We start from the raw sequence: 27,159 nt of genomic DNA on the forward strand, positions 1-27,159 counted from the left end.
CACATACGATGTATGAAGCTGCCGGGTGGTTCAACAGCGGTCACAGGCTGAAGCCTGGTAAGGTGTGTGCACGTGCAACAGCCGCACTGCGCCTGTGCACACAGTGAGATGCAAAGGCATCTCACTTGTGCGATCACCTCTGCCTGATTGACAGGCAGAGGCGGTCGCGGGGCTTGGCGGCGTTGCAGTGGCATTTATGGGGCGCGGTCCGGACAATGCAGGCAGGGAGCTAGGCTGCGTAGGCAGGGAGCTGCTCGGCAGGTATGAAAGCTTTGCCGCGGTGCATGCAGGGTGGACTTTGTCAGAGATTTTGATCGCAGATGTGCGTTTTTTGTACATCTACGATGAGGTCTGAATTAGGCCCTTAGTTGCACAATGCAAATCTGCAGCTGAGATTCCCAGAGGATTGCTGTGCTTCTCTCAGATTAAGCTGGTGTACAACTGGAGGTATATTTAAGTGTAGGTACTAAAACTGCTAAACATCCAAGCATATAATAGAAACACATTACAGTTAATAGCCAGATAGCACATGTTATAAGTACCCAATAGCATGAACCATCTGAAATACTCTGTGAAGCTGATGCAAGTATATATATATATTTTATTTCAGCGCTTAGGGGAAGATTCAGGAGAAAACAGAAATGTGCAATAAGTAGGGCTTTCTGCCCTAACTGCTGCCGCCGCCAGCGCATTATCCCATACCTCCAGGTACTGAACAGGCACATGCATCGCGGGTGTGACTTGGTGCAGCAGGCTGAGACTATTTACACCCACAATTGCACCATAGAAAGCCTATGAGGCGCAGGCATGATTATACGCACATACAATTTCACCATAATTTCAGAGTCTGAATCCATCATGGTAACTGTTTATCTATGAAGTGGATTCAAGGTTCCCCTAATTACAAATAAACTACACTTGTTTCTCAAATATCTGGTGTTAGAACTTGAAGTATTGACACTGCTGCAGTAGTGTGTAGAATAAAGGACAGACTTTGATGAGAGGAGCTCACTGTGAACCACAGCTGTGTCATTTCTTGCAGCTGGCAATAGAGTGTCAAAATGTAGCAGCCGAATGATACCGTACGTTGGAATGATAAGCATATGAAATGTGCACTATAGCGTTCTAGAGCTACTTGAAGCCGGCAGGTATACAGCCAGACACCAGTTCTCCCATGTGCTCTGTCTCCAGGCTGTAAAAGCAGCTTCAAGCGCTTGAACAAGTAAAAGAAGGCTGCTGTCCGCTGAAGGCTGTTTGTAATATAAATATCTTGGCTATTGATTTAAAGCTGGTATTATATAATCCGAGCGTGTGACTGGCCATGTACTATGCCTTTATCTCAAGGCATTTCTATTATGGATGCAGTGTTTGTGGTGCACAAGGGCCCCTGGGGTCTAGGGGGGCCCACACAGCACACACTGCACCCATACATTATACTCACCACTCCAGAGTCCCACGACAGTGGCCTTGCTGTGTGGGCACAAATCACTCGGAAAATAGCCACCGTGGCCGATTGATTTGTGCATGCGCAGGGAAGGTGTCCCCGGGAACAAGGTGCAGGTGACATGTTCCCGGAGACCTGTGCATGTCAATAGACTCTGGCATTGTGCCACAGTCTACTGCTGCTGGAGAGGAGGGGGTCCGCGACAGAGACTGCACAGTGGCAAACGCAGGATTTGCATGGGGGGGTTTCCAGAACTGGGCGGAGCCAATCACGGGAGTGGGGACTGAGGTGACCCAGTATATGCTGGGTCCGTAAAACTAGTGTGTCTGTGTGTGTGTGTGTGTGTGTGTGTGTGTGTGTGTGTGTGTGTATATATATATATATATATATCTACACATATATATATATATATACATATATCTATACACACACACACACACATATATATATATATATATATATATATATACATACACGCACACATACATATACACGGGTAGTCTTCAGTATGCCGGCGGTCGGGCTCCCAGCGACCAGCATACCGGCGCCGGGAGCCTGACCGCCGGCATACCGACACTTATTCTCCCTCGTGGGGGTCCAAGACCCCCCTGGAGGGAGAATAGAATAGTGTGGCGCGCGTAGCGTGGCGAGCGCAGCGAGCCCGCAAGGGGCTCATTTGCGCTCGCCACACTGTTGGTAAGCCGGCGGCCGGCCTCCCGGCGCCGGTATGCTGGTCGCCGGGAGGCCGGCCGCCGGGAGATCGTAGTGAACCCATATACACATATACATAGCATATTAAACATGCATATATATATATATATATATACACACATACAGTATACATATATACATACACATGTATATATATATATATATATATCATATGTGTGTGTGTGTGTGTGTGTGTGTGTTTATGTGTATGTATGTATGTATATACATGTGTATATATGTAGGCACATGGATATATATGTACTATAATTAAAATAAAGTAAACTTTTATTGCACTTGCAAGTGCCACCAGGAAGACAGCAGGCTGCAGAGGACGCTAGACAGTCATTAATAATACTCATGCAGCTAAAAAAAAAAAAAAAAAAAAAATTTTTTTTTTTTTTTTTTTAGTGGAGGGGGGTTTCTGGGTACTCGGAAACCCCCCCTGGGTGCGCCACTGACTGCATGCGGGTCCTCTCCTCTCTTAAAATGCCCCTGCTTTGGCTATACAGTATGTAGTGGCTGCAAACACCAGAAAGTTAAACTGCCATACTGCTGACTTGGAGATGTTATAAGTTGGTAAACACAGTATATGAGCCAATGTATAAAGGTTGCTGTACAGTATGTTTGCTATGCCAGTGATTGAGAACTGGTGTAGGCTGGTCTCTACAGTAAGTGATCTACAATGTATGTGAATACCCAATGGCTAGGCTTAACAGGTCCTGTTTGGCCAGTTAAATGTTGGGAACAGACATGATTGGATCCTCTGTAAAGCGCAGGATCTTTCAGTATATAGAAATAGAATGCCTAACGTGTTTCAGCACCCATGCCACCTTCATCTTCTGATAAATCCATTATTTAAGTTGCTACTAACTGATAAACTTAAAGATCATTTATCACAACCCTCCCCCCTCTCATACTGATATACAGGTAGAAGCACCAAGGATTGCCATTACTATTTTTGTACTTTTCAGGTAAGAGGGAAACCTTACTCCATCTTTGGACTTCTCCTAAACTCCCAACATCTGAATTTGTTCCTTACAACAAAATTATACTTGCTAAAAAAATTGTGCACATACTGTAGCTTCACCCTACATCATTATAATAAAATAGGCATTTATGTATTACCAAGTTATTAAACATAACATGAACAAATATGTATTATTGTAATTTGTTCTTTATCAGGAGATCACCTGTTTTCCCATGACTAAATCACTGATATACCTGATTAACTTAAGTCAATTGATCCTAGCATATACTACTGTATATAAACAGAATCTATGGAACAGTCATGTGTAACAGAGACAAATAGTGAGAGGAACCTTGTCTGTGATACAATAATACAAGATGGACTCCAGCTGCCAAAAGCTCTATAATATACATGGGATGGATTCAAGAGCGTGGCTTGAACACTATTTTTCTGATAAACCTAATCAGGTCTTTGCAGATGAATGCTTGAAATTTCCCATGGAGAAACTTCACCAAGTTTTCAGTACAGGTATGTGCTCTATACACTACTTTATCTTCCTATTAAGGTTACATTATTTATCTGGTAGTTGACTACATAAAAGGGAGGAAGCTTTGTTTGTATTTGCTACGTTAAAATGACAAAACACAACCTTCATTCACCTAAAGTTACAAGCTGATGTAATATTTTCTGTATAGTATCTTTCACACTCTGGACAAATCTTCAGATGCTTATTTTGTTGTAGAAAGATGAAATAGATTACAATAGAAAAACACCTACACTAAAGTAGCCCCCCTGGCGCCAATACAATTAGTTTTATTCAATTACCAACATGTATATGTCCCAAATCTGCATGCAGCTCACTATACGCAGAGGGACTTCCCAACCCCCTTCAAATGGACAAGAAAACTAAAACAAAAGAAATATAGACAGCGCTTGCAGATTTCTTATTACAATAAATTTATTAATTAACTTTTATCTCGATGATAATTCTCCACTAGTACTATTATAGTACCAAGGATATAAATTAATAAAAAATCTTTCCCTTGCCTTAACAACAAATTTGCATATAAAACACTAAAACCACATTGACATCAATTAATAATATATAAAAAATGCTCTGCTCCACAAATTGGTTTAGCTAGCCCTCTTAGTGCAAAAAAGATACAATAGTTTCAATAAGTCCCAGTGTTTCACTTAATTGCTACAAAGCTGCAACAGCTGAGTCCGTTATCTGGTTACTTATTTTCACTTGGTTTACTGCTGTTTCCTTTCTTTGATGATTTTAATCTTGAGGTAGATGTTATAGCACTAAATAATGTATGATATATATAGAATAGGGCTTGCTTTCAATCACACATAATACGTATAGTATTTAGCAGCTTTTTTTCTCACTTTAAATGACGCTGATCAGGTTAGCAGCAATTTAATCATGTAAACTCTTGAAGCAGTGAGATTAATGGATATAGTCACGATTTTTATAAAACATGGCCATGTTAAGTTTTAGTTACCACTCCGCCTCAGGTTTCCGTTTTTGTAGTCCTCCCGGCTCTGGTGCTAATTAACCATTCAAGATGAGCCTTATCCGGAGATACGTCCAAATTCCTCCTGATGCTCGGCGTGGGTGGTAAAGTAGGTTGTCACTGGCAGGTACAAATACAGAGACGCGTTTCACTGCCTCCTGACATCGGCAGCTTCCTCAGTCTGAGGAACTGAGGACTGAGGAAGCTGCCGATGTCAGGAGGCAGTGAAACGCGTCTCTGTATTTGTACCTGCCAGTGACAACCTACTTTACCACCCACGCCGAGCATCAGGAGGAATTTGGACGTATCTCCGGATAAGGCTCATCTTGAATGGTTAATTAGCACCAGAGCCGGGAGGACTACAAAAACGGAAACCTGAGGCGGAGTGGTAACTAAAACTTAACATGGCCATGTTTTATAAAAATTGTGACTATATCCATTAATCTCACTGCTTCAAGAGTTTACATGATTAAATTGCTGCTAACCTGATCAGCGTCATTTAAAGTGAGAAAAAAAGCTGCTAAATACTATACGTATTATGTGTGATTGAAAGCAAGCCCTATTCTATATAGATCATACATTATTTAGTGCTATGAAATAGATTACTCTGATGGGATTTCACTGATTTCTCTGACTCTGGAGCTAACTTTAAGAATTAGTAATTATATCAAATAAAAGGTGTAGGTACAGCATGTCATTGAGTTCCATGGGAATGATAGCACTGATTGTGGGGGTGATTTATCAAAACTTGGAGAGAGAGAGAGAGAACAAGAGAAAGAAAAAATGAGAGACAGAAAGAATGCAAGAGAACGAGAGAGAGAGAACGCTATAGAAAGAGTACGTGCGCGCGTGAGAGAGAACGCGTGCGAGAGAGAACGACAGAGAGAATGAGAAAGAGAGAGAGAACGAGAGAAAGAGAGAGAATGAGTGAGAGAATGAGAGATAGAACGAGAGAGAGAACGAGTGAGAGAGATAAAGTACCAACTAGTGATGAGCGGGTTCAGTTTCCGAGAAACCGAACCCCCCCCCCCGAACTTCACCCTTTTTACACGGGTCAAAGCCATACTCGGATTCTCCCGTATGGCTCGGTTAACCCGAGCGCGCCCGAACGTCATCATCCCGCTGTCGGATTCTCGCGAGATTCGGATTCTATATAAGCAGCCGCGCGTCGCCGCCATTTTCACACGTGCATTGAGATGATAGGGAGAGGACGTGGCAGGCGTCCTCTCCGTTTATATACTAATACTAGTAGAAGACAGTTGATCTGATTGCTTGTTTATTACTATAATTGTGGGGAGGATTGGGGAGCAGCTGTTAGGAGGAGAACAGTGCAGAGTTTTGCTGAGAAGTGACCACCAGTTTTTTATCCGTTCTCTGCCTGAAAAAAACGCTCCATACCATATCTGTGCTCAGTGTGCTGCATGATATATCTGTGCTGAGTGCTCACACTGCTTAATTGTGGGGACTGGAGAGCAGCTATAGCAGGAGTACAGTGCAGAGTTTTGCTGACAGTGACCACCAGTATAAGTTTGTCTGCCTGAAAAACACTCTTGTGGTGCCTTTTTTTTAGACTAGTTTAGCAGTTTGCTGACAGTGTCCACCAGGTCCAGTATACTATATATAGCAGTACGGTAGGCCACTGCTGTACCTACCTCTGTGTCGTCACTCGTCATCCATTAAGTATACTATCCATCCATCTACATTGTATACCTGTGGTGCCTTTTTTTTAGACTAGTTTAGCAGTTTGCTGACAGTGTCCACCAGATCCAGTATACTGTATATAGCAGTACGGTAGGCCACTGCTGTACCTACCTCTGTGTCGTCACTCGTCATCCATTAAGTATACTATCCATCCTTCTACATTGTATACCTGTGGTGCCTTTTTTTTAGACTAGTTTAGCAGTTTGCTGACAGTGTCCACCAGGTCCAGTATACTGTATATAGCAGTACGGTAGGCCACTGCTGTACCTACCTCTGTGTCGTCACTCGTCATCCATTAAGTATACTATCCATCTACATTGTATACCTGTGGTGCCTTTTTTTTAGACTAGTTTAGCAGTTTGCTGACAGTGTCCACCAGGTCCATTATACTGTATATAGCAGTACGGTAGGCCACTGCTGTACCTACCTCTGTGTCGTCACTCGTCATCCATTAAGTATACTATCCATCTATCTACATTGTATACCCGTGGTGCCTTTTTATTAGACTAGTTTAGCAGTTTGCTGACAGTGTCCACCAGGTCCATTATACTGTATATAGCAGTACGGTAGGCCACTGCTGTACCTACCTCTGTGTCGTCACTCGTCATCCATTAAGTATACTATCCATCCATCTACATTGTATACCTGTGGTGCCTTTTAGTTGTGCGCAGTATATATAGTAGTAGGCCATTGCTATTGATACTGGCATATAATTCCACACATTAAAATATGGAGAACAAAAACGTGGAGGTTAAAAAAATAGGGAAAGATCAAGATCCACTTCCACCTCGTGCTGAAGCTGCTGCCACTAGTCATGGCCGAGACGATGAAATGCCATCAACGTCGTCTGCCAAGGCCGATGCCCAATGTCATAGTACAGAGCATGTAAAATCCAAAACACAAAAGTTCAGTAAAAGCGTCTGAGGAGAAGCGTAAACTTGCCAATATGCCATTTACGACACGGAGTGGCAAGGAACGGCTGAGGCCCTGGCCTATGATCATGGCTAGTGGTTCAGCTTCACATGAGGATGGAAGCAGTCATCCTCTCGCTAGAAAAAAGAAAAGACTTAAGCTGGCAAAAGCACAGCAAAGAACTGTGCGTTCTTCGAAATCACAAATCCCCAAGGAGAGTCCAATTGTGTCAGTTGCGATGCCTGACCTTCCCAACACTGGACGGGAAGAGCTTGCGTCTTCCACCATTTGCACGCCCCCTGCAAGTGCTGGAAGGAGCACCCGCAGTCCAGTTCCTGATAGTCAAATTGAAGATGTCAGTGTTGAAGTACACCAAGATGAGGATATGGGTGTTGCTGGCGCTGGGGAGGAAATTGACAAGGAGGATTCTGATGGTGAGGTGGTTTGTTTAAGTCAGGCACCCGGGGAGACACCTGTTGTAAGTGGGACGAATATGGCCATTGACATGCCTGGTCAAAATACAAAAAAAATCAGCTCTTCGGTGTGGAATTATTTCAACACAAATGCGGACAACAGGTGTCAAGCCGTGTGTTGCCTTTGTCAAGCTGTAATAAGTAGGGGTAAGGACGTTAACCACCTCGGAACATCCTCCCTTATACGTCACCTGCAGCGCATTCATCATAAGTCAGTGACAAGTTCAAAAACTTTGGGTGACAGTGGAAGCAGTCCACTGACCAGTAAATCCCTTCCTCTTGTAACCAAGCTCCTGCAAACCACACCACCAACTCCCTCAGTGTCAATTTCCTCCTTACTCAGGAAAGCCAATAGTCCTGCAGGCCATGTCACTGGCAAGTCTGACAAGTCCTCTCCTGCCTGGGATTCCTCCGATGCATCCTTGAGTGTAACGCCTACTGCTGCTGGTGCTGCTGTTGTTGCTGCTGGGAGTCGATCGTCATCTCAGAGGGGAAGTCGGAAGACCACTTGTACTACTTCCAGTAAGCAATTGACTGTACAACAGTCCTTTGCGAGGAAGATGAAATATCACAGCAGTCATCCTGCTGCAAAGCGGATAACTGAGGCCTTGGCAGCCTGGGCAGTGAGAAACGTGGTTCCGGTATCCATCATTAATTCAGAGCCAACTATAGACTTGATTGAGGTACTGTGTCCCCGGTACCAAATACCATCTAGGTTCCATTTCTCTAGGCAGTCGATACCGAAAATGTACACAGACCTCAGAAAAAGACTCACCAGTGTCCTAAAAAATGCAGTTGTACCCAATGTCCACTTAACCACGGACATGTGGACAAGTGGAGCAGGGCAGACCCAGGACTATATGACTGTGACAGCCCACTGGGTAGATGTATTGCCTCCCGCTGCAAGAACAGCAGCGGCGGCACCAGTAGCAGCATCTCGCAAACGCCAACTCGTTCCTAGGCAGGCTACGCTTTGTATCACCGCTTTCCAGAATAGGCACACAGCTGAAAACCTCTTACGGCAACTGAGGAAGATCATCGCAGAATGGCTTACCCCAATTGGACTCTCCTGGGGATTTGTGACATCGGACAACGCCACCAATATTGTGCGTGCATTACATCTGGGCAAATTCTAGCACGTCCCATGTTTTGCACATACCTTGAATTTGGTTGTGCAGAATTATTTAAAAAATGACAGGGGCGTGCAAGAGATGCTGTCGGTGGCCAGAAGAATTGCGGGCCACTTTCGGCGTTCAGGCACCGTGTACAGAAGACTGGAGCACCACCAAAAATACCTGAACCTGCCCTGCCATCATCTGAAGCAAGAGGTGGTAACGAGGTGGAATTCAACCCTCTATATGCTTCAGAGGATGGAGGAGCAGCAAAAGGCTATTCAAGCCTATACATCTGGCCACAATATAGGCAAAGGAGGTGGAATGCACCTGTCTCAAGCGCAGTGGAGAATGATTTCAGCGTTGTGCAAGGTTCTGCAACCCTTTGAACTTGCCACACCTGAAGTCAGTTCAGACACTGCCAGCCTGAGTCAGGTCATTCCCCTCATCAGGCTTTTGCAGAAGAAGCTGGAGACATTGAAGGAGGAGCTAAAACAGAGCGATTCCGCTAGGCATGTGGGACTTGTGGATGGAGCCCTTAATTTGCTTAACCAGGATTCACGGGTGGTCAATCTGTTGAAATCAGAGCACTACATTTTGGCCACCGTGCTCGATCCTAGATTTAAAACCTACGTTGTATCTCTCTTTCCGGCAGACACAAGTCTGCAGAGGTTCAAAGACCTGCTGGTGAGAAAATTGTCAATTCAAGCGGAACGTGACCCGTCAACAGCTCCTCCTTCACATTCTCCCGCAACTGGGGGTGCGAGGAAAAGGCTAAGAATTCCGAGCCCACCCGCTGGCGGTGATGCAGGGCAGTCTGGAGCGAGTGCTGACATCTGGTCCGGACTGAAGGACCTGCCAACGATTACTGACATGTCGTCTACTGTCACTGCATATGATTCTCTCACCATTGAAAGAATGGTGGAGGATTATATGAGTGACCGCATCCAAATAGGCACGTCAGACAGTCCATACGTATACTGGCAGGAAAAAGAGGCAATTTGGAGGCCCTTGCAGAAACTGGCTTTATTCTACCTAAGTTGCCCTCCCTCCAGTGTGTACTCCGAAAGAGTGTTTAGTGCAGCCGCTCACCTTGTCAGCAATCGGCGTACGAGGTTACTTCCAGAAAATGTGGAGAAGATGATGTTCATTAAAATGAATTATAATCAATTCCTCCGTGGAGACATTCACCAGCAGCAATTGCCTCCAGAAAGTACACGGGGACCTGAGATGGTGGATTCCAGTGGGGACGAATTAATAATCTGTGAGGAGGGGGATGTACACAGTGAAAGGGGTGATGAATCGGACGATGAGGAGGAGGTGGACATCTTGCCTCTGTAGAGCCAGTTTGTGCAAGGAGAGATTGATTGCTTCTTTTTTGGCGGGGGCCCAAACCAACCAGTCATTTCAGTCACAGTCGTGTGGCAGACCCTTTCGCTGAAATGATGGGTTCGTTAAAGTGTGCATGTCCTGTTTATGCAACATAAGGGTGGGTGGGAGGGCCCAAGGACAATTCCATCTTGCACCTCTTTTTTCTTTCATTTTTCTTTGCATCATGTGCTGTTTGGGGACTATTTTTTGAAGTGCCATCCTGTCTGACACTGCAGTGCCACTCCTAGATGGGCCAGGTGTTTGTGTCGGCCACTTGGGTCGCTTAGCTTAGTCACACAGCTACCTCCATTGCGCCTCTTTTTTTCTTTGCATCATGTGCTGTTTGGGGACTATTTTTTTGAAGTGCCATCCTGTCTGACACTGCAGTGCCACTCCTAGATGGGCCAGGTGTTTGTGATGGCCACTTGGGTCGCTTAGCTTAGTCACACAGCTACCTCATTGCGCCTCTTTTTTTCTTTGCATCATGTGCTGTTTGGGGACTATTTTTTTGAAGTGCCATCCTGTCTGACACTGCAGTGCCACTCCTAGATGGGCCAGGTGTTTGTGTCGGCCACTTGGGTCGCTTAGCTTAGCCATCCAGCGACCTCAGTGCAAATTTTAGGACTAAAAATAATATTGTGAGGTGTGAGGTGTTCAGAATAGACTGAAAATGAGTGGAAATTATGGATATTGAGGTTAATAATACTTTGGGATCAAAATGACCCCCAAATTCTATGATTTAAGCTGTTTTTTAGGGTTTTTTGAAAAAAACACCCGAATCCAAAACACCCCCGAATCCGACAAAAAAATTTCGGTGAGGTTTTGCCAAAACGCGTCCGAATCCAAAACACGGCCGCGGAACTGAACCCAAAACCAAAACACAAAACCCGAAAAATTTCCGGAGCACATCACTAGTACCAACCAATCCTCTCCTGTCATTTTAAAACATATCCTGTAAAAAAAAGTGTCACGCACATTAGTTAGTACTATACCTCTCTCCACCTTACCTCTCGCCAAGCTTAGATAAATCTAACCTTATGAGAAGGACGTAGCAACTATGAAATTGTTCATACAGACAGAGCATGCCTGTGTACATAAGGCATACCTCCCAACTGTCCCAATTTTCAAGGGATAGTCCCATTTTTTGGGGGACTGTCCCGCTGTCCCACCTGCGGCCCGAAGTGTCCTGCAGTGGTGGGGCAGTTGGTAGGCCTCCTCTCACTAGCAGCTCTGTGATTAATAGATGCTGTGCGCATATTCATAGGTGACAAAGGGACTGCGGGCATGCCAGCAGCTCATAGAGCACTGGAATGCCCCCCACAGTGGTGGAAAATGGGGCGTGGCTCATGAGCGCCGCATTGCTGCAAAGCCATGCCCCCTTTTGCATAGGTTTGCGATCGGATAGTCGCCGACCAAGACAGAGTGAAATTCCGCCACATGCTAGTCTGCGTAGGCCATATGAAAAGCTTCACAAATGCTGGTCAGTTGCAAATCCGTTCGCAACTCACTCACCTTCAAATGTTTTTTCCAGTCTGTGCAGTCTGTGCGTAGCCCAGGACTTGCTCCTACCGTGCAAAAGAAAAAGGCTGACCGGGCCGGAGCTGATGTCACACACCCTCCCTAAAAACGCTTGGAAATGCCTGGGTTTTTCCTGAAACTCCCAGAAAATGGCCAGTTACCACCCTCAAATGTCTGATTCCTGTCATCCAACCTGCGTTTGCCAAGCAATCAAAGAAGATGCTGATTTCTTTCATAGTTTGGCCTTGTGCGTGCGCATTATGATCCACATGCATGCACGGTTGTTGATAATCGAATTCGCACAACAGCAATCAGATCTGATTTAGGCCGACAGTATGCATACATACAATAAGTATATGAGCTTACAACATAATCTAAAATTAAAAATACACACCAAACTCAAGCCTGTGTTAGATACCTGCAGGAAAAGGGATAATATCTCCTATAAACTTATCTTACCATCAGGGGTTAAAGTGGGTGGGGGGAAACTGGGTGGAACTCAGTTCCCACAGTAGTAGTTCCACCTCCTTCATTGCTCTGCACAGTAATTCCAACAGAAAAGCCCACCCCATCATCTATGTCAATCAATGAAGTAGCTGGTGCTACTGTTACTGATAAGCTGCACCAACTCTCTCTTCCTCATGTCCTGGTGGCTCCATGGTCCTCCATCTACAGCCTCCTGGTTCTCAGACACATTGTGTCTGTTGGACAGCATTCATCTCCTACTCAGGACCCAGTGGTATGTGATGTCATGCTGTCACCACTGCTGAAGTGATGAAGTGCCATGAAGAGGAACAAGCTCTGTGCATCTTGAAGAGAAGATGAGAGGGCTTGGAGGGACAAGAGAGATGGGGAAGCTTCTGGAGAGATACAGGGCATTGAGCTACTGGAGGGACACAGGCTGTGAGTTGCTGGAGTGACAGAGCCAGAGAAGTGTATAAGGGGCACTACTGTAGGCATTATGGCCCTCATTCCGAGTCGTTCGCTCGGTATTTTTAATCGCATCGCAGTGAAATTCCGCTTAGTGCGCATGCGCAATATTCGCACTGCGACTGCGCCAAGTATCTTTGCTATGAAGATAGTATTTTTACTCACGGCTTTTTCAGCGCTCCGGCGATCGTAATGTGATTGACAGGAAATGGGTGTTACTGGGCGGAAACAGGCTGTTTTATGGGAGTGTGGCTGAAAACGCTACCGTTTCCGGAAAAAACGCAGGAGTGGCCGGAGAAACGGGGGAGTGGTTGGGCGAACGCTGGGTGTGTTTGTGACGTCAAACCAGGAAAGACAAGCACTGAACTGATCGCACAGGCAGTGTAAGTCTGGAGCTACTCAGAAACTGCTAAGTAGTTTGTGAGCGCAATATTGCGAATACATCGGTCGCAATTTTAAGATGCTAAGATACACTCCCAGTAGGCGGCGGCTTAGCGTGTGTAACTCTGCTAAATTCGCCTTGCGACCGATCAACTCGGAATGAGGGCCTATATGTATAAGTTGCATTACTGTTGTGGGCATTATGTGTAAGCAGCACTACTACTGTGGGCATCTTGGGTATTAGCGGCACTTGTGTGGGCATTACATTTGTATAAGCGGTACTACTGTGGTCATTATGTGTATGGGACACTACAACTGTGGGCACTATATGTAAGGGGCACTACTACTGTAGGAATTGTGTGTAAGGGGCACTACTGTGGGTATTGTATATAAGGAGCACTAATTTGGGCATTGCATATAAGGGGCACTACTGAGTGGTATAAAATGTATAAAGGGTATCATTGTGTAGTGTAACATGAATTAAGGGCACTACTGAGTTAGTTTACCATAATAAGGGGCATTACTGAGTGGTGTAATATGAATCAGGGGCACTACAAGCACTGTAATATGAATAAGATTCTGCTACTGTGTGGTGTTATTTGAATTTGGGGTTAAATTGTGTGACCACGCTGCTACTTTGTAAGATTAATGTCCCTTTATAAAGTATGGGAAGTAGGCCACTAATTTATAGTTTGCAGGGAGATGGCGAAAATACTAGCACTGGCTCAGCTTAATGTGACGGGGTTAAGGGTAAATGAGTTCCGCCACCTCTCCAGGACCACTTTAAGCCCTGCTTATCATACAAACCCTTTCTAAAGAACTTGACTAATTCACAATGTTCTAGTAAACAAAAACTTGCAATAAAGTCAACTGTGCAATTACTTCAAATGACAAGTCAAATTCTACATTAAGCTGGGTACGCACTGGAGTGATGGGCATTCATGACAACATTGGAACAGAAGCACTTGAGCCCAGATTTTGTGCACTCCATGGAATGAGTTTTAGCAGTAGGTCCACTAAAGCAAAGTTTTAAGGATTAGCTAGCACACTGATAGTGGTATACTTTCTTACTAGGAGATACTGCAGTAAATAACTGTGAGGGTCTGGCTAACTAGTTGTCTCCATTCTTGTATATAATACACCTTTTCTACTGCTGCTAAAACGTGGGTTATTGCCGTGATAATTGTCACTGCTCTGTCAAAAAGGGTTCATTCGGGTCCAGTAACCACAGAAAACTCACCTGGCTAGCTTGCAGTGCTGGTGCCTGGAAGGATCCGAAATAAGGGGCAGTGTAAATGGATAAGACCTGGCTCCCGATTACAGCATAGGAAGATCCACAGCCAGGATGCTGCTTCCTGCAGCGATTACACTATCTGGGGGAGGGGTCAGTAACATCAGAAGATAGAGGCCCTCATTCTGAGTTGATTGCTCGTTGTTCGCTGCGGAGTGATCATTTAAAAAAACGGCAAAACTGCACATGCGTAGGCACCACAATGCGCAGGCGCGTCGTATGGGTACAAAGAGCATCGTTGCTGTGCAATGGTTCTAGCAAAGAATCCATTCACACAGCCGATCGCAAGGAGATTGACAGGAAGAAGGTGTTTGTGGGTGTCAACTGACCGTTTACTGGGAGTATTTGGGAAAACGCAGGCATGTCCAGGCGTTTGCAGGGCGGGTGTCTAACGTCAATTCCGGGCCCTACGTAGCTGGATTCATCACACAGGATAAGTAACTGCAGGGCTAGTCTTGTTTTGCACAAAATGTTTTTGTACCGCTCGGCGGTCGCACACTTGCAAAGTGAAAATACACTCCCCCGTGGGTGGCGACTATGCGTTTTCACAGCTGCTAAAAGTAGCTAGCGAGCGATCAACTCGGAATGAAGGCCAGAGTCTCTTACCGCGGCTGAGACTCCCAGTGGTTACTGCACCCGTGTGCAGTGTAAACGGCTCTGAACTGGGGATAATCTGGGTTGTAACTGCGGTAGAAAAGGAGCCAGTTCCGGGTCTGACCTGGTTTTGAACTGTGCTCCAATCTCGGATCAGACCCGGGACTTAGTTGGAAAATAGATACAAGTCTTTCTCCCAAACACACCACTGAGCTCAATAGTATTAATGGGGTTGCCCACAAAATGTATTGGATATGTTGAGATGATTACCATCCATAAAATTGTTCCAAAGTTCAGCAGAGAAGCTACACTGCAGGAAATTAGCAACCTTCTATCTGAAAACTTGTGGGGTGTAAGTAGGCAAATGGGCACGATTAACCATCCCTCGCTGTGTGAACACACTTGCTTTAGCAACTAATGATATTGGGATGATCTCCAAAACTCCTTCCTGCTTTTGTCACAAGCTGTTCCTCCAGGCAAGCTAGGTTCCACCTCTCACTGTACTATGGCTATCTGTCACCAAGTTAGGCCAGTCTCCGTACGCCTCCTATCCCAGCAGGAATCTACGTCATCACCCACGGCTCTCTTGCCTGTCGGGGAAAGCTCCGCCTCAGTGCTGACATCATCTAACAGTGAGCCAATCCTGCTGCAGTGGAGAAGTTGCCCATGGCAATCAATCAGGTCTTACGTATAATTTTATAGAATGCACTTTATAAATGCTACATCAACATTTATTGGTTGCCATGGACAACTTCTGCACTGGCTCACTTCTCTATGCTTTTCACTGCTTCCTGAATAGACCCATTTGTACCTTCCAGCAAACATCACCAGGAGCTATGGATCACGGATGGGAATTGACACTACGCTCCAGTTACTGCTCCACAAACTGTGGTCACCGGGAACAGCCGCTTTCCACAGCAACTCCTCACACCACCAACCACTGCAACACTGCCCAATGTCTCTCAATGGTCCCCCTTGTGCACATGCTCCTAGTTCTCCTGGGAGCCATGTATAACTGTGTAGCTGCTGCACAGATGGAAGTCCCTGATCACCGTGTGATGACCATGTGGCTGCTTCCCACCAATGTAATGCAGTGTCAGGCAAGGGTGTAGCGAGGGTGGTTCCGGTGGAGCACGAGCTCCGGGCACCGGAAAAGTTAGAGGGTGCGCTGCAGCCCACCACTCTCCCCATGAACCACTGTACTGGCAGCCACAGTGCAGGAGGAGGATGAGGAGAAGCAGGGGGGCGCACACTGAATTGGACTCAGAGACTAGGGCCCAGATTAGTCAAGCCTTGGAGAGTGATAAATAGCATGGTGATAAAGTACCAACCAATCAGCTGTAACATGGCAGATAGGAGCTGGTTGGTTGGTATTTTATCACTGTGTAATTAATCACTTTCCAAGGCCTGATAAATCTGGGCCTGAGTATGGAACAGAGCAGGCCAGAGGCGACAGCAGGAGACACTGAGAGCCGGCATATGTCAGAGCTCTGTCTATCCTCTTTATGGGGTATATTTACTAAGGTCCCGATTTTGACCGAGATGCCGTTTTTTCATCAAAGTGTCATCTCGGTAATTTACTAAATAAATAATCACGGCAGTGATGAGGGCATTCGTAATTTTTTGGAAGTCCAACAAAAAAAATATGAATGAATACACCATCGGTCAAAACGCGGCTGTTTAAGTATGAATCTCGGTAATTTACTAAGAAGTGCAAAGCAAAAAAAAAAAAAAACACTGCCGTGAAAAATTACAACTCGCAAAAAAGTGCTAAAAAAAACAGACCTGCTTTTTTAATCCGTGATTGTATAGGCATGCAGGGATCCATGAGATCCGTGCATGTATATCAGTGGGAAGGGGTGGGAAAGTGGTTATTTTCTTTAAAAAAATTGTGTGGGGTCCCCCCTCCTAAGCATAACCAGCCTCGGGCTCTTTGAGCCGATCCTGGTTGCAGAAATATGGGGAAAAAATTGACAGGGGTTCCCCCATATTTAAGCAACCAGCATCGGGCTCTGCGCCTGGTCCTGGTTCCAAAAATACGGGGGACAAAAAGAGTAGGGGTCCCCCGTATTTTTAAAAACAGCACCGGGCTCCACTAGCTGGACAGATAATGCCACAGCCGGGGGTCACTTTTATATAGTGCCCTGCGGCCGTGGCATCAAAAATCCAACTAGTCACCCCTGGCCGGGGTACCCTGGGGGAGTGGGGACCCCTTCAATCAAGGGGTCCCCCCCCCAGCCACCCAAGGGCCAGGGGTGAAGCCCGAGGCTGTCCCCCCCATCCAATTGGCTGCGGATGGAGGGCTGATAGCCTTTTGTGAAAATGAAAAGATATTGTTTTTAGTAGCAGTACTACAAGGCCCAGCAAGCCTCCCCCACATGCTGGTACTTGGAGAACCACAAGTACCAGCATGCGGCGGAAAAACGGGCCCGCTGGTACCTGTAGTACTACTACTAAAAAAATACCCAAAAAAAGACAAGACACACACACCTTGAAAGTAAAGTTTTATTACATGCATCCACACAAACATACATACATACTTACCTTATGTTCACACGAGGGTCTGTCCTCTTCTCCAGTAGAATCCATGGAGTACCTGTTGAATAAATTCTACTCACCAGATCCAGGGTCCCAGGCTCCTCGTAGCATCCATTTGTAATCCACGTACTTGATTAAAATAAAAAAACGGAATGCCGAGCCACGCACTGAAAGGGGACCCATGTTTGCACATGGGCCCCCTTTCCCCGAATGCCAGAAACCCACTCTGACTGATGTCTAAGTGGGTTTCCTCAGCCAATCAGGGAGCGCCACGTTGTAGCACCCTCCTGATCGGCTGTGTGCTCCTGTACTGACTGACAGGCAGCACGCGGCAGTGTTACAATGGAGCGCCTATGCGCTCCATTGTAACCAATGGTGGGAACTTTGTAGTCAGCGGTTGACCGAAAGTGACCTCACCGCTGACCACAAAGTTCCCACCATTGGTTACAATGGAGCGCATAGGCGCTACATTGTAACACTGCCGTGTGCCGCCTGTCAGACAGTACAGGAGCACACAGCCGATCAGGAGGGTGCTACAACGTGGCGCTCCCTGATTGGCTGAAGAAACCCACTTAGACATCAGTCAGAGTGGGTTTCTGGCATTCGGGGAAAGGGGGCCCATGTGCAAACATGGGTCCCCTTTCAGTGCGTGGCTCGGCATTCCGTTTTTTTATTTTAATCAAGTACGTGGATTACAAATGGATGCTACGAGGAGCCTGGGACCCTGGATCTGGTGAGTAGAATTTATTCAACAGGTACCCCATGGATTCTACTGGAGAAGAGGACCGACCCTCGTGTGAACATAAGGTAAGTATGTATGTATGTTTGTGTGGATGCATGTAATAAAACTTTACTTTCAAGGTGTGTGTGTCTTGTCTTTTTTTGGGTATTTTTTTAGTAGTAGTACTACAGGTACCAGCGGGCCCGTTTTCCGCCGCATGCTGGTACTTGTGGTTCTCCAAGTACCAGCATGCGGGGGAGGCTTGCTGGGCCTTGTAGTACTGCTACTAAAAACAATATCTTTTCATTTTCACAAAAGGCTATCAGCCCCCCATCCGCAGCCAATTGGATGGGGGGGACAGCCTCGGGCTTCACCCCTGGCCCTTGGGTGGCTGGGGGGGGGGACCCCTTGATTGAAGGGGTCCCCACTCCCCCAGGGTACCCCGGCCAGGGGTGACTAGTTGGATTTTTGATGCCACGGTCGCAGGGCACTATATAAAAGTGACCCCCGGCTGTGGCATGATCTGTCCAGCTAGTGGAGCCCGGTGCTGGTTTTAGAAATACGGGGGACCCCTACTCTTTTTGTCCCCCGTATTTTTGGATCCAGGACCAGGCGCAGAGCCCGATGCTGGTTGCTTAAATATGGGGGAACCCCTGTCATTTTTTCCCCCATACTTCTGCAACCAGGGTCGGCTCAAAGAGCCCGAGGCTGGTTATGCTTAGGAGGGGGGACCCCACGCATTTTTTTTCGCCATTTTACAGTGTTTATTTAAAAAAAAAAAAAAATTAACCCCAGCACGGATCACACAGATCCGGCCGAGATTCATTGTGATAAAGTCGGCAGTGTTTTGCTAATCACTGCCGTAAAAAACGGGAAAAAAACACGAATGACATCGACATCGGAACAAATGAAAAATCCGAATACGACAGCTTAGTAAATTAGGTGTAATAAATTCAAAAAGTTGCAGTTTTACACTGTCGATGTCATTCGTGATTGAACTTTGACCTTTTTCCGAAAATTACGAATGTTAGTAAATATACCCCTATATGTCTCACTGTCTGCTTGTAGTTGTGCAGCAGAGTTACTTCTGTCCTGCAGCACCACTCTCTGCCCCCGCTGCTACAGCACCTCTCTCTTTCATGGAGGCTGCAGCACATGTCTCTACTTCAAATGTTGCAGCACCTCTCTCTGCCCTGGCTGCTGCAGCACTTCTCTCTACATTGATGCTGCAGCACCTCTCTCTGCCCCAACAGCTCTCTCTCTGCATCAGCTGCAGAGCCGGCCCTAACCAATATGATGCCCTAGGCAAGATTTTGGCTGGTGCCCCCTAGCACCACCGCTGGTTCTGCCTCTGACCTTGCACCTCTTTCCCAGCACCATTACCCCTCACCCATAGCAGTCCTTGTACCCCCTATATTTTAAATAGGAACAGTTCGCACATTTGACGCACAGCCCAAAAAGGGGCATCTTCTTGCTGGGAAGGGTCATGGCCACACAATAGTGACCCCAATTCCAATTACGCCACACAGCACTGCAACTTTATTCACATTTTATCTTGCGATAGTGTCCATAATTCATATTACATCCCACAGTAGTATCACTTTACCTTATCAACGTTACTCATCACAGTAGAGCCCCTTATTCACATTACATCACACTGAATTGCTCCTTATTCACATTACACCACACCTTATTGCTCTTAATTCACATTAGACGACACAGTAGTGCCCTTTCTATATGCAATGACACATAGTAGAGCACCTTATACACATAATGCCACACCTTAGTAATGCATTTATACACAATTTCACACAGTAATGCCCCTTACACATATGAGACACATTAATGTCCTTATAAACATAATGCACCTTACACATTATAACAACCTTTATTAATGCCCTTTTACACATAATGTCCTTTACACATAAGCCGCACATTATTAATGCCCTTATACACATAATGACACACATAGTGCCACCTACACATTTGCTGCACATTGTTAGTGCCCCTATACACATAATGACACACATACAGTAGTACCCTGTTACACATATGCCGCACATTATTAATGCCCTTATACACATAATGACACACATAGTGGCCCCTACACATTTGCTGCACATTGTTAGTGCCCCTATACACATCATGACACAGACAGTAGTACCCTGTTACACATATGCCGCACATTATTAATGCCCTTATACACATAATGACACACATAGTGCCCTTTACACATATGTTGCACATTATTAATGCATTTTTACATGACACACATAATGGTCCTTACACATATTCTGAACACTACTGCACAACCAACCCACTCACATGCACACAGCACTCACACTGCCACTAACACTGTGACCTCTGCCTCTGCTTGGATACAGATGTGTCCTCATAAATCTTGCATCAATGCTAACGTCGGGCACCTTTTTTTAATGAAAATGCATCTTATTTGCATTGCTATGTGGCTAGGATGCACAAGCAGCTTCTGCTGATTAAAATTATATGCAGCATGCCTATATACTGTGTGAGACTGTGGCTGTATCTGCATATGAAATGCTACACACAGAATATAGGCATGCCGCATATCATTTTAATCAGCAGAAGCTGCTGGTGCCCCTAGGCATATCAAATGCCCTAGGCATTGCCTAGTTTGCCTATACCTATGGCCGGCACTGATCAGCTGCTGCAGCACTTGTGTCTGCCCCAGAAACTTTCGTCCTGATCTCCACAAGGTTAAAAAACCATCCCTGTCACCAATTTTTAAATATTGTTTATTTTCAAATGTAACATGCCACCACATGTTGACTAGGCCCCCAATTCAGTACAGGGGAGGGGGGCGCCACATACATAGCCACCACATTATTACACAAATAGCACCACATTACATGTATAGTACCACACTACATGTATAGCATTGCATTACAGAAATAGCACCACATAACATGAATAGCACCACATTACAGGTATAGCACTGCACTACACGTATGCTGTAGCACCACATTATACGACTAGCACCACATAACACGTGTAGCACCTCATTACACAAATAGCACCACATTACATGAATAGCACCACATTACAGGTATAGCACTGCACTACACGTATGCTGTAGCACCACATTATACGACTAGCACCACATAACACGTGTAGCACCTCATTACACAAATAGCACCACATTACATGAATAGCACCTCATTACATGTAAGACACCGCATTACATGTATAGCACCGCACTACACATATAGTACTGCATTACACAAATAGCACCACATAACACGAATAGCACCACAATACAGGTATAGCACAGCACTACACGTATACTGTAGCACCACATTATACGACTAGCACCACATTTCACGTATAGCACCTCATTACACAAATAGCACCACATTACATATAGTACATATGTGACACTCTGACATGGATATCCTATTAACTTGAATTTATGGGGATATATGTGGCTATATAGGTACCATCACCCATGTACTGGAGACAACCTGGGTGAGACACCTAAACTTTCCCTAAAAGGAACTCTCACTTCTCACTAGCCGGCACAGTGCAGCTGAATGGGTTAACAGCTTCCCCTTGGTTAGGTTGCTAGGCAATGCCAGCAAGCAAAGGACAGCAACTTGTGGAGCACTAGGACCCAGGTACAGACCTGCAGAGCAGGAGGAATCAAAGCCGCTGACTGGGTGGTGCAGAGCGGGTAGAGCAGAAGGCGGAGTCACCTTCCAGTGTGTGTGCTCTGAGGTAAAAAAGCAGAGAGGATGCTGCCCTGAGGTGATACGGAGAGACAGCAGCAGGGATGCGCCGCTGGTCTGCCCCACTGACAGGGAAAAGAGTGCTGAGAGGTCCAGAAAACCCTGCTGAGAAACTTGTGAAAAGACACGTGGGTGACAGAGAGCTGCATTGACGGTGAGCTGTGACAAAGGGAGCTGTAACACTGGGGCCCCTGGGTAATCCTATTGGTGAGAGATGTGAAGACAGTCAGAGACTTCCAGCTGTCATACAAACAGACTCAATCAGCCAGTGTTCATCCCAGCACTAGTGTGTGACCAGCGTGTTGCTGTTTCATGAGAGGCGCCTGGAGAAGACAGAGTAGCAGATAATCAAAGGTGCTCACAGCCCCACTACTGACAAGCCAAACCCAGTTGGCCAGCAATTAGACCTAACCCTATTACAGCCAGTTTATTCCCCTACCAGTGCGTGAGAGACTTAGTGCAGACATCAGGACAGGAGCCCTTGCACACAGCTCTCCTACCTCAGTAAAATACATGCTGCCAGTCAGCTGCTTAGCCTGCAATCTACCAGAAAGGGTGTACCTCTAACTAGGAGAGTCAGGAGCCTCCCTGCCATTAAGCAGAGACTACAGCATGATATATAGTTAGATTCCACTAATTGGAAGCATATTGAGAAACTTGTCTATAACTAAAAGGTCCCGTGGAAATATCAAGTGTATTTCTGTTACAAGGTGCTACCAGCCAGCTAATACTGACCACAGTGTGAGGGGAAAAAATGCTTTAGGGTAAGTGACCTGTGCTGCCTACCCGTTACCCAGCTCCATCTCCAGGGATAGAATCTGTGCTGCGTATATGCTTTTGCAATCCTTCCATCACCTCGCTTCTAGCATTCTCCCATTATCTGTATTCTGCTGAGGGACAGGGGTATGCTGCTGCTTCTCGGGAACTGAACTAAGCCACCCCTTGCTAATTTTGCTTTGACTGGTTTATGCCTCTGACATTAATGACGGCTTTAAGGATCCCATTGCTAACTGTGAACCTCTGCATGCACATTCCTGCTAGATGATCCTGCTAGCCACAGCACCTACCATATGCTTCTATTAGACAAGGTTTAATAGCATTTGCCCAGCTGCTTGATTACTCTATAAAAGACATTGTAGAGAGTCATTTAGTGCAGCCTAACCCACACTACTTAGAGTGAATAATAGGGAGACTACCCTACATTTGGTATTCAACGATTTTAGCGTAAGATTGCAACTTGGTGGACAATAATGGGGTGCTGAGAGTGCTTAGTATACCAAATGCCAATGTAAACTGTATGTTGAAATATCCTACCAGTATACAGTGATTTTACACCGTTATGTACAATGCTATTCTATATTCATGCATGTATTGTTTTCCTCTTATTGTGTGCTGTACTTTCTGCTTACTCCGTTAAACCCATAGCAGTGATCCGCTTGTTCCAGAATAATACATTTCATGTCACCGTCCTAAAGTGTGGTGACTATCGTATTGGGTCCTCCAGGGCTGGGGTTCTTCGTCCCTCTGCCTAGGGTTCCAGCAATGAGTTCCGGTCCAAGAGGGGAATTCCAGATGAAGAATCCACCTCCACCTGCATCAGCATTGACATTACACCTCATACTCACCTGTTACACATAGCCACCACATTACAAACATAGTCACCGCATTACATACGTAGACACCACATTACATACGTAGACACCGCATTACATACGTAGCACCCCACTTGTATGCCCAGTTGTAAGCCCCCTGAAACTTGGACTGTGTTTCAAGGGGCCGAACAGAGGGGACGCATGTGTGGGTATCTACACCTGACACCAGAGGTGTAGCTAGGCACCATGGTGCATGGAGCAAGGGTATGTTTTAGCACCAGGGGGAATTGGTCCACCAGGACCCCATGACACATTCTGATGGGCCGGTCCCATACCCCTCCTCAGCCAGGCCGATTCACACTCAGGCTGGGCTGGCTCACATTGCTTCCAGTACTTGCAGTTCATTGGAACGCAATCCGGAAGTTAGGCTAGCAGGCACTTCCAGTTAAAATCTCCCATCACTACTATGTCTCCTACTCCTGCTGCTCTTTCAATTTGCTTTAGTAACAATTCCTCATCAGATGCGTTGATACCAGGCGGCCTATAGCATACACCCAATACTAACTTTTTTATTCCTTTTTCACTGCATGCAATTTCTACCCATAATGTCTCGACAGTGTCTACAGTCCCCTCCTGAATATCTTCCCGTATATCAGGTTTTAAAAACGGCTTTACGTAAAGACACACCCCTCCACCCTTTTTATTTAGTCTGTCTCTCCTAAACAGTGTATAGCCCTCTAGATTGACTGTCCAATCATGAGATTCATCCCACCAAGTTTCAGTAATGCCTATAATATCATACTGTTTGCTTGCTGCAAGTATTTCTAGTTCACCCTTTTTACCAGTAATGCTTCTGGCGTTTACATACATACAACTAAGATAAGTATTTTCCCTTGCGTTAGGGACATCTTTCACCTTATGTAGCAATGATGACCTGTAATCGTCATTGGTTAGTGCTTTGGTAAAATCTCTTTTAGTACCCATGTTAGTAACCTTACCGCCTGCTCTTACCCTCCCCCCAACTTCTCCCCCATTTCGTTTACTACCGCCATCCCCACTATTCTCACTGCATGACCTGTAGTTTCTAGCTAAACCCTCCCCCCAGGCTCCTAGTTTAAAATCTCCTCCAACCTTCTAACCATCCTTCCCCCCAGCACCGCTGTGGGATTCAACTGACCATTTTCAGGGAGTGTCCGGAGAAACGCTGTAGGGACCAAGCGTTTGAAGGGAGTGTTTCTGATGTCAGCTCCGGCCCCGATCATCGCACTGGAAGAGTAAGTCCTGGGCGGTGCAGTTCTCATGCACATGCGATCGCACCCCTGCACAGCGAATTCCCCCTCCCCCTGTAGGCGGCGACTAGCTTATCGCAGGGATGCAAAAAACGCACCCTAACGATCAGGTCTGAATTAGACCCAATATTGTAAAACATTGACTATAAAGCAACCTTTAGATGATGAAATCAGCCAGATAGGGTCTCATTTCTTTTGGGAGTTCAAAAGCGTGACTCTGGTGCTTTGCATTAGGTAGATGATCTTTTTAGAAGCATTAAAGGAAGAGTGAAGGACTGTAACTCACAAGCTAAGGATGAAAAAGAGAAGTTATCTATTATTCATCTTTGCTATAGGGAACTGATTTTATTCCAAACAACGACCTACAAGATGTGCAAAAATATGTGGACTTTTGTTTTTCCATAGTGTGAAAAGGCAGGTGAAATATTCTGCACACTCTTTTGGTGATTTAAATGTGTGTACTTGGAGAGCGCTTTTATTGGTGTTATTATTCTTCACCTGTACTGCTCTCACCATCTTTAAATGGGGAGAGCAATACTGTCCCCATTGATGGCAAGGGGGACCCATAGCTGTCTTTCCGGATTCAGCGAAGCCTTTCAGGCATTGCCGGGATCCCGCTGGGTGAGGAAGTCATGCACATGTACAGAATGGTCATCGCACATGCGCATGACTCAGCAGCCCGTCGCTGGCAGCGAGTGGGGAGACATCGCTGGACCTCGCCAGAGAGGCAAGTAATGCTGAATACCATCTGAATTTTTGCTTGAATCATATTAATACTAAACGAAATATGCCACTGGTGTTATGCTTCACAGATAAATGAGGCCTTTTGTAGTATATATTAGTTTTGTGTGTAATTTTGGTTAATTTGTTATCACTGCATATTCCAGAAATAAGAACTTAAGGGGTCTATGTACTAAGCCATAGAGACAGATAAAGTGGACAGAGATAAAGTACCAGCCAATCATCTCCTAGCTGCCATGTTACAGGCTGGTTTTGAAAAATGACAGTTAGGACAGAGGTTCCCAGATGCGGTCCTCAGGGCACCCCAACAGTCCAGGATTTAGGTATATCCATGGCTCAGCACAGATAGTTAAATGAAATTGACTTAGGTTCTAATTAAATCACCTGTGGCCAAGCATGGATACATTTAAAACCTGGACCGTTGGGGTGCCTTGAGGACCGTGTTTGGGAACCTCTGAGTTAGGAGTTTGTTGGCTGGTACATTATCTACATCCACTTTATCTCTCTCTAATGTTTAGTACATAGACCCTTAAGTACAGTATCACCCCCATTTACCAATCATCACATGCAGGGTTCATAGCCCCTCCTTGCGATGTGTAAAATGCTAATGTGATCACCTTACCCTGGCCGCACTACAGTGCATACATGGACTGCTTTCAACACATGTGTTAGTGGAGATTACCTGGAAAATTTTGCAGAACATAGCTCATGCTGTCTAAAGATGGCGTTAGCTACTAGAGCCACTTGGTAATTCTTACATTTTAGCAGTCTCAATCCTAAATAGGATTAGGGAGACTATGATCTTAATGTCTTAGATGCAAAGTATCCAACCCAACTCATATACTCAAGTAGTATTAAAGTATTGTTATGTCATTGTGTATCCATGCATTATAGAATTATTGTTTATCATAGATGACAAATAACACACTGCATTTTTTAATCTATGAAAAATTTCCCTACAGGTGAAATTACGGGAGAACATATAATTGACATCAGTGTTGGCCCCTTACTTCACCTTATACATTCAGCATGTGAATATTTTCCACACATCTATATACTGAGGTTCCAAGAACAATGCATTATGGAGCTGAACAGATGGCTGGATAAACGTACTGGAGCGTTTCAATGGGGTCATGCAATAGCATATGCTGCAGCATTAGAAGGAAAATGGTATAGTATCTGTCCATTCATCTAAGGGTAAACCCACTGTCAGTCTAAGGTCCCTTTTCCAAATTATTTATGCACCAAACATAAGACATTGAGCCGTCACAATGTAAATGCAAGTTTAACATGTCTAAACATCAGTGTATACACCAGAGGTAGGCAAAATATGGCCCATGGCCCACCAGGCAGTCACTTCTGGCCTGTCTCATCCCTCCCCTCCACAAACTGCACCAGCATTGCCAGGTTACACAAAGCAATAGAATGGGTACGCTCATAGGCGTGCGCAGCACATTTTATTAGGGGTGCACTACCGGAGGGGCATGTCTAGCACCACCTATTGGGTATGGCTGGCACTATAATACAATTAGTTCAAGTTGGAGAGCATAAGAATGTAAAAATAAGGAGGAGCGCTGAATGGGATGCAG

At 45.5% G+C, this 27,159-nt stretch overlaps 1 protein-coding gene across 1 annotated transcript in view; it reads left to right on the forward strand.

The window, feature by feature from the left end:
* The first annotated feature begins 3,540 nt into the window (after nucleotides 1-3,540).
* Nucleotides 3,541-27,159, forward strand: part of LOC134965587 (indolethylamine N-methyltransferase-like) — a 56,586-nt gene continuing 32,967 nt past the window's right edge. Inside the window, exons 1-2 of the mRNA XM_063941942.1 lie at nucleotides 3,541-3,650; nucleotides 26,533-26,740. Of these exons, the coding sequence (XP_063798012.1) occupies nucleotides 3,620-3,650; nucleotides 26,533-26,740 (239 nt within the window). The 5' untranslated portion in view covers nucleotides 3,541-3,619. The remainder of the gene's footprint in view (nucleotides 3,651-26,532; nucleotides 26,741-27,159) is intronic.

This window comes from Pseudophryne corroboree, chromosome 10, assembly GCF_028390025.1.
Source record: "Pseudophryne corroboree isolate aPseCor3 chromosome 10, aPseCor3.hap2, whole genome shotgun sequence".
NCBI lineage: Eukaryota > Metazoa > Chordata > Amphibia > Anura > Myobatrachidae > Pseudophryne > Pseudophryne corroboree.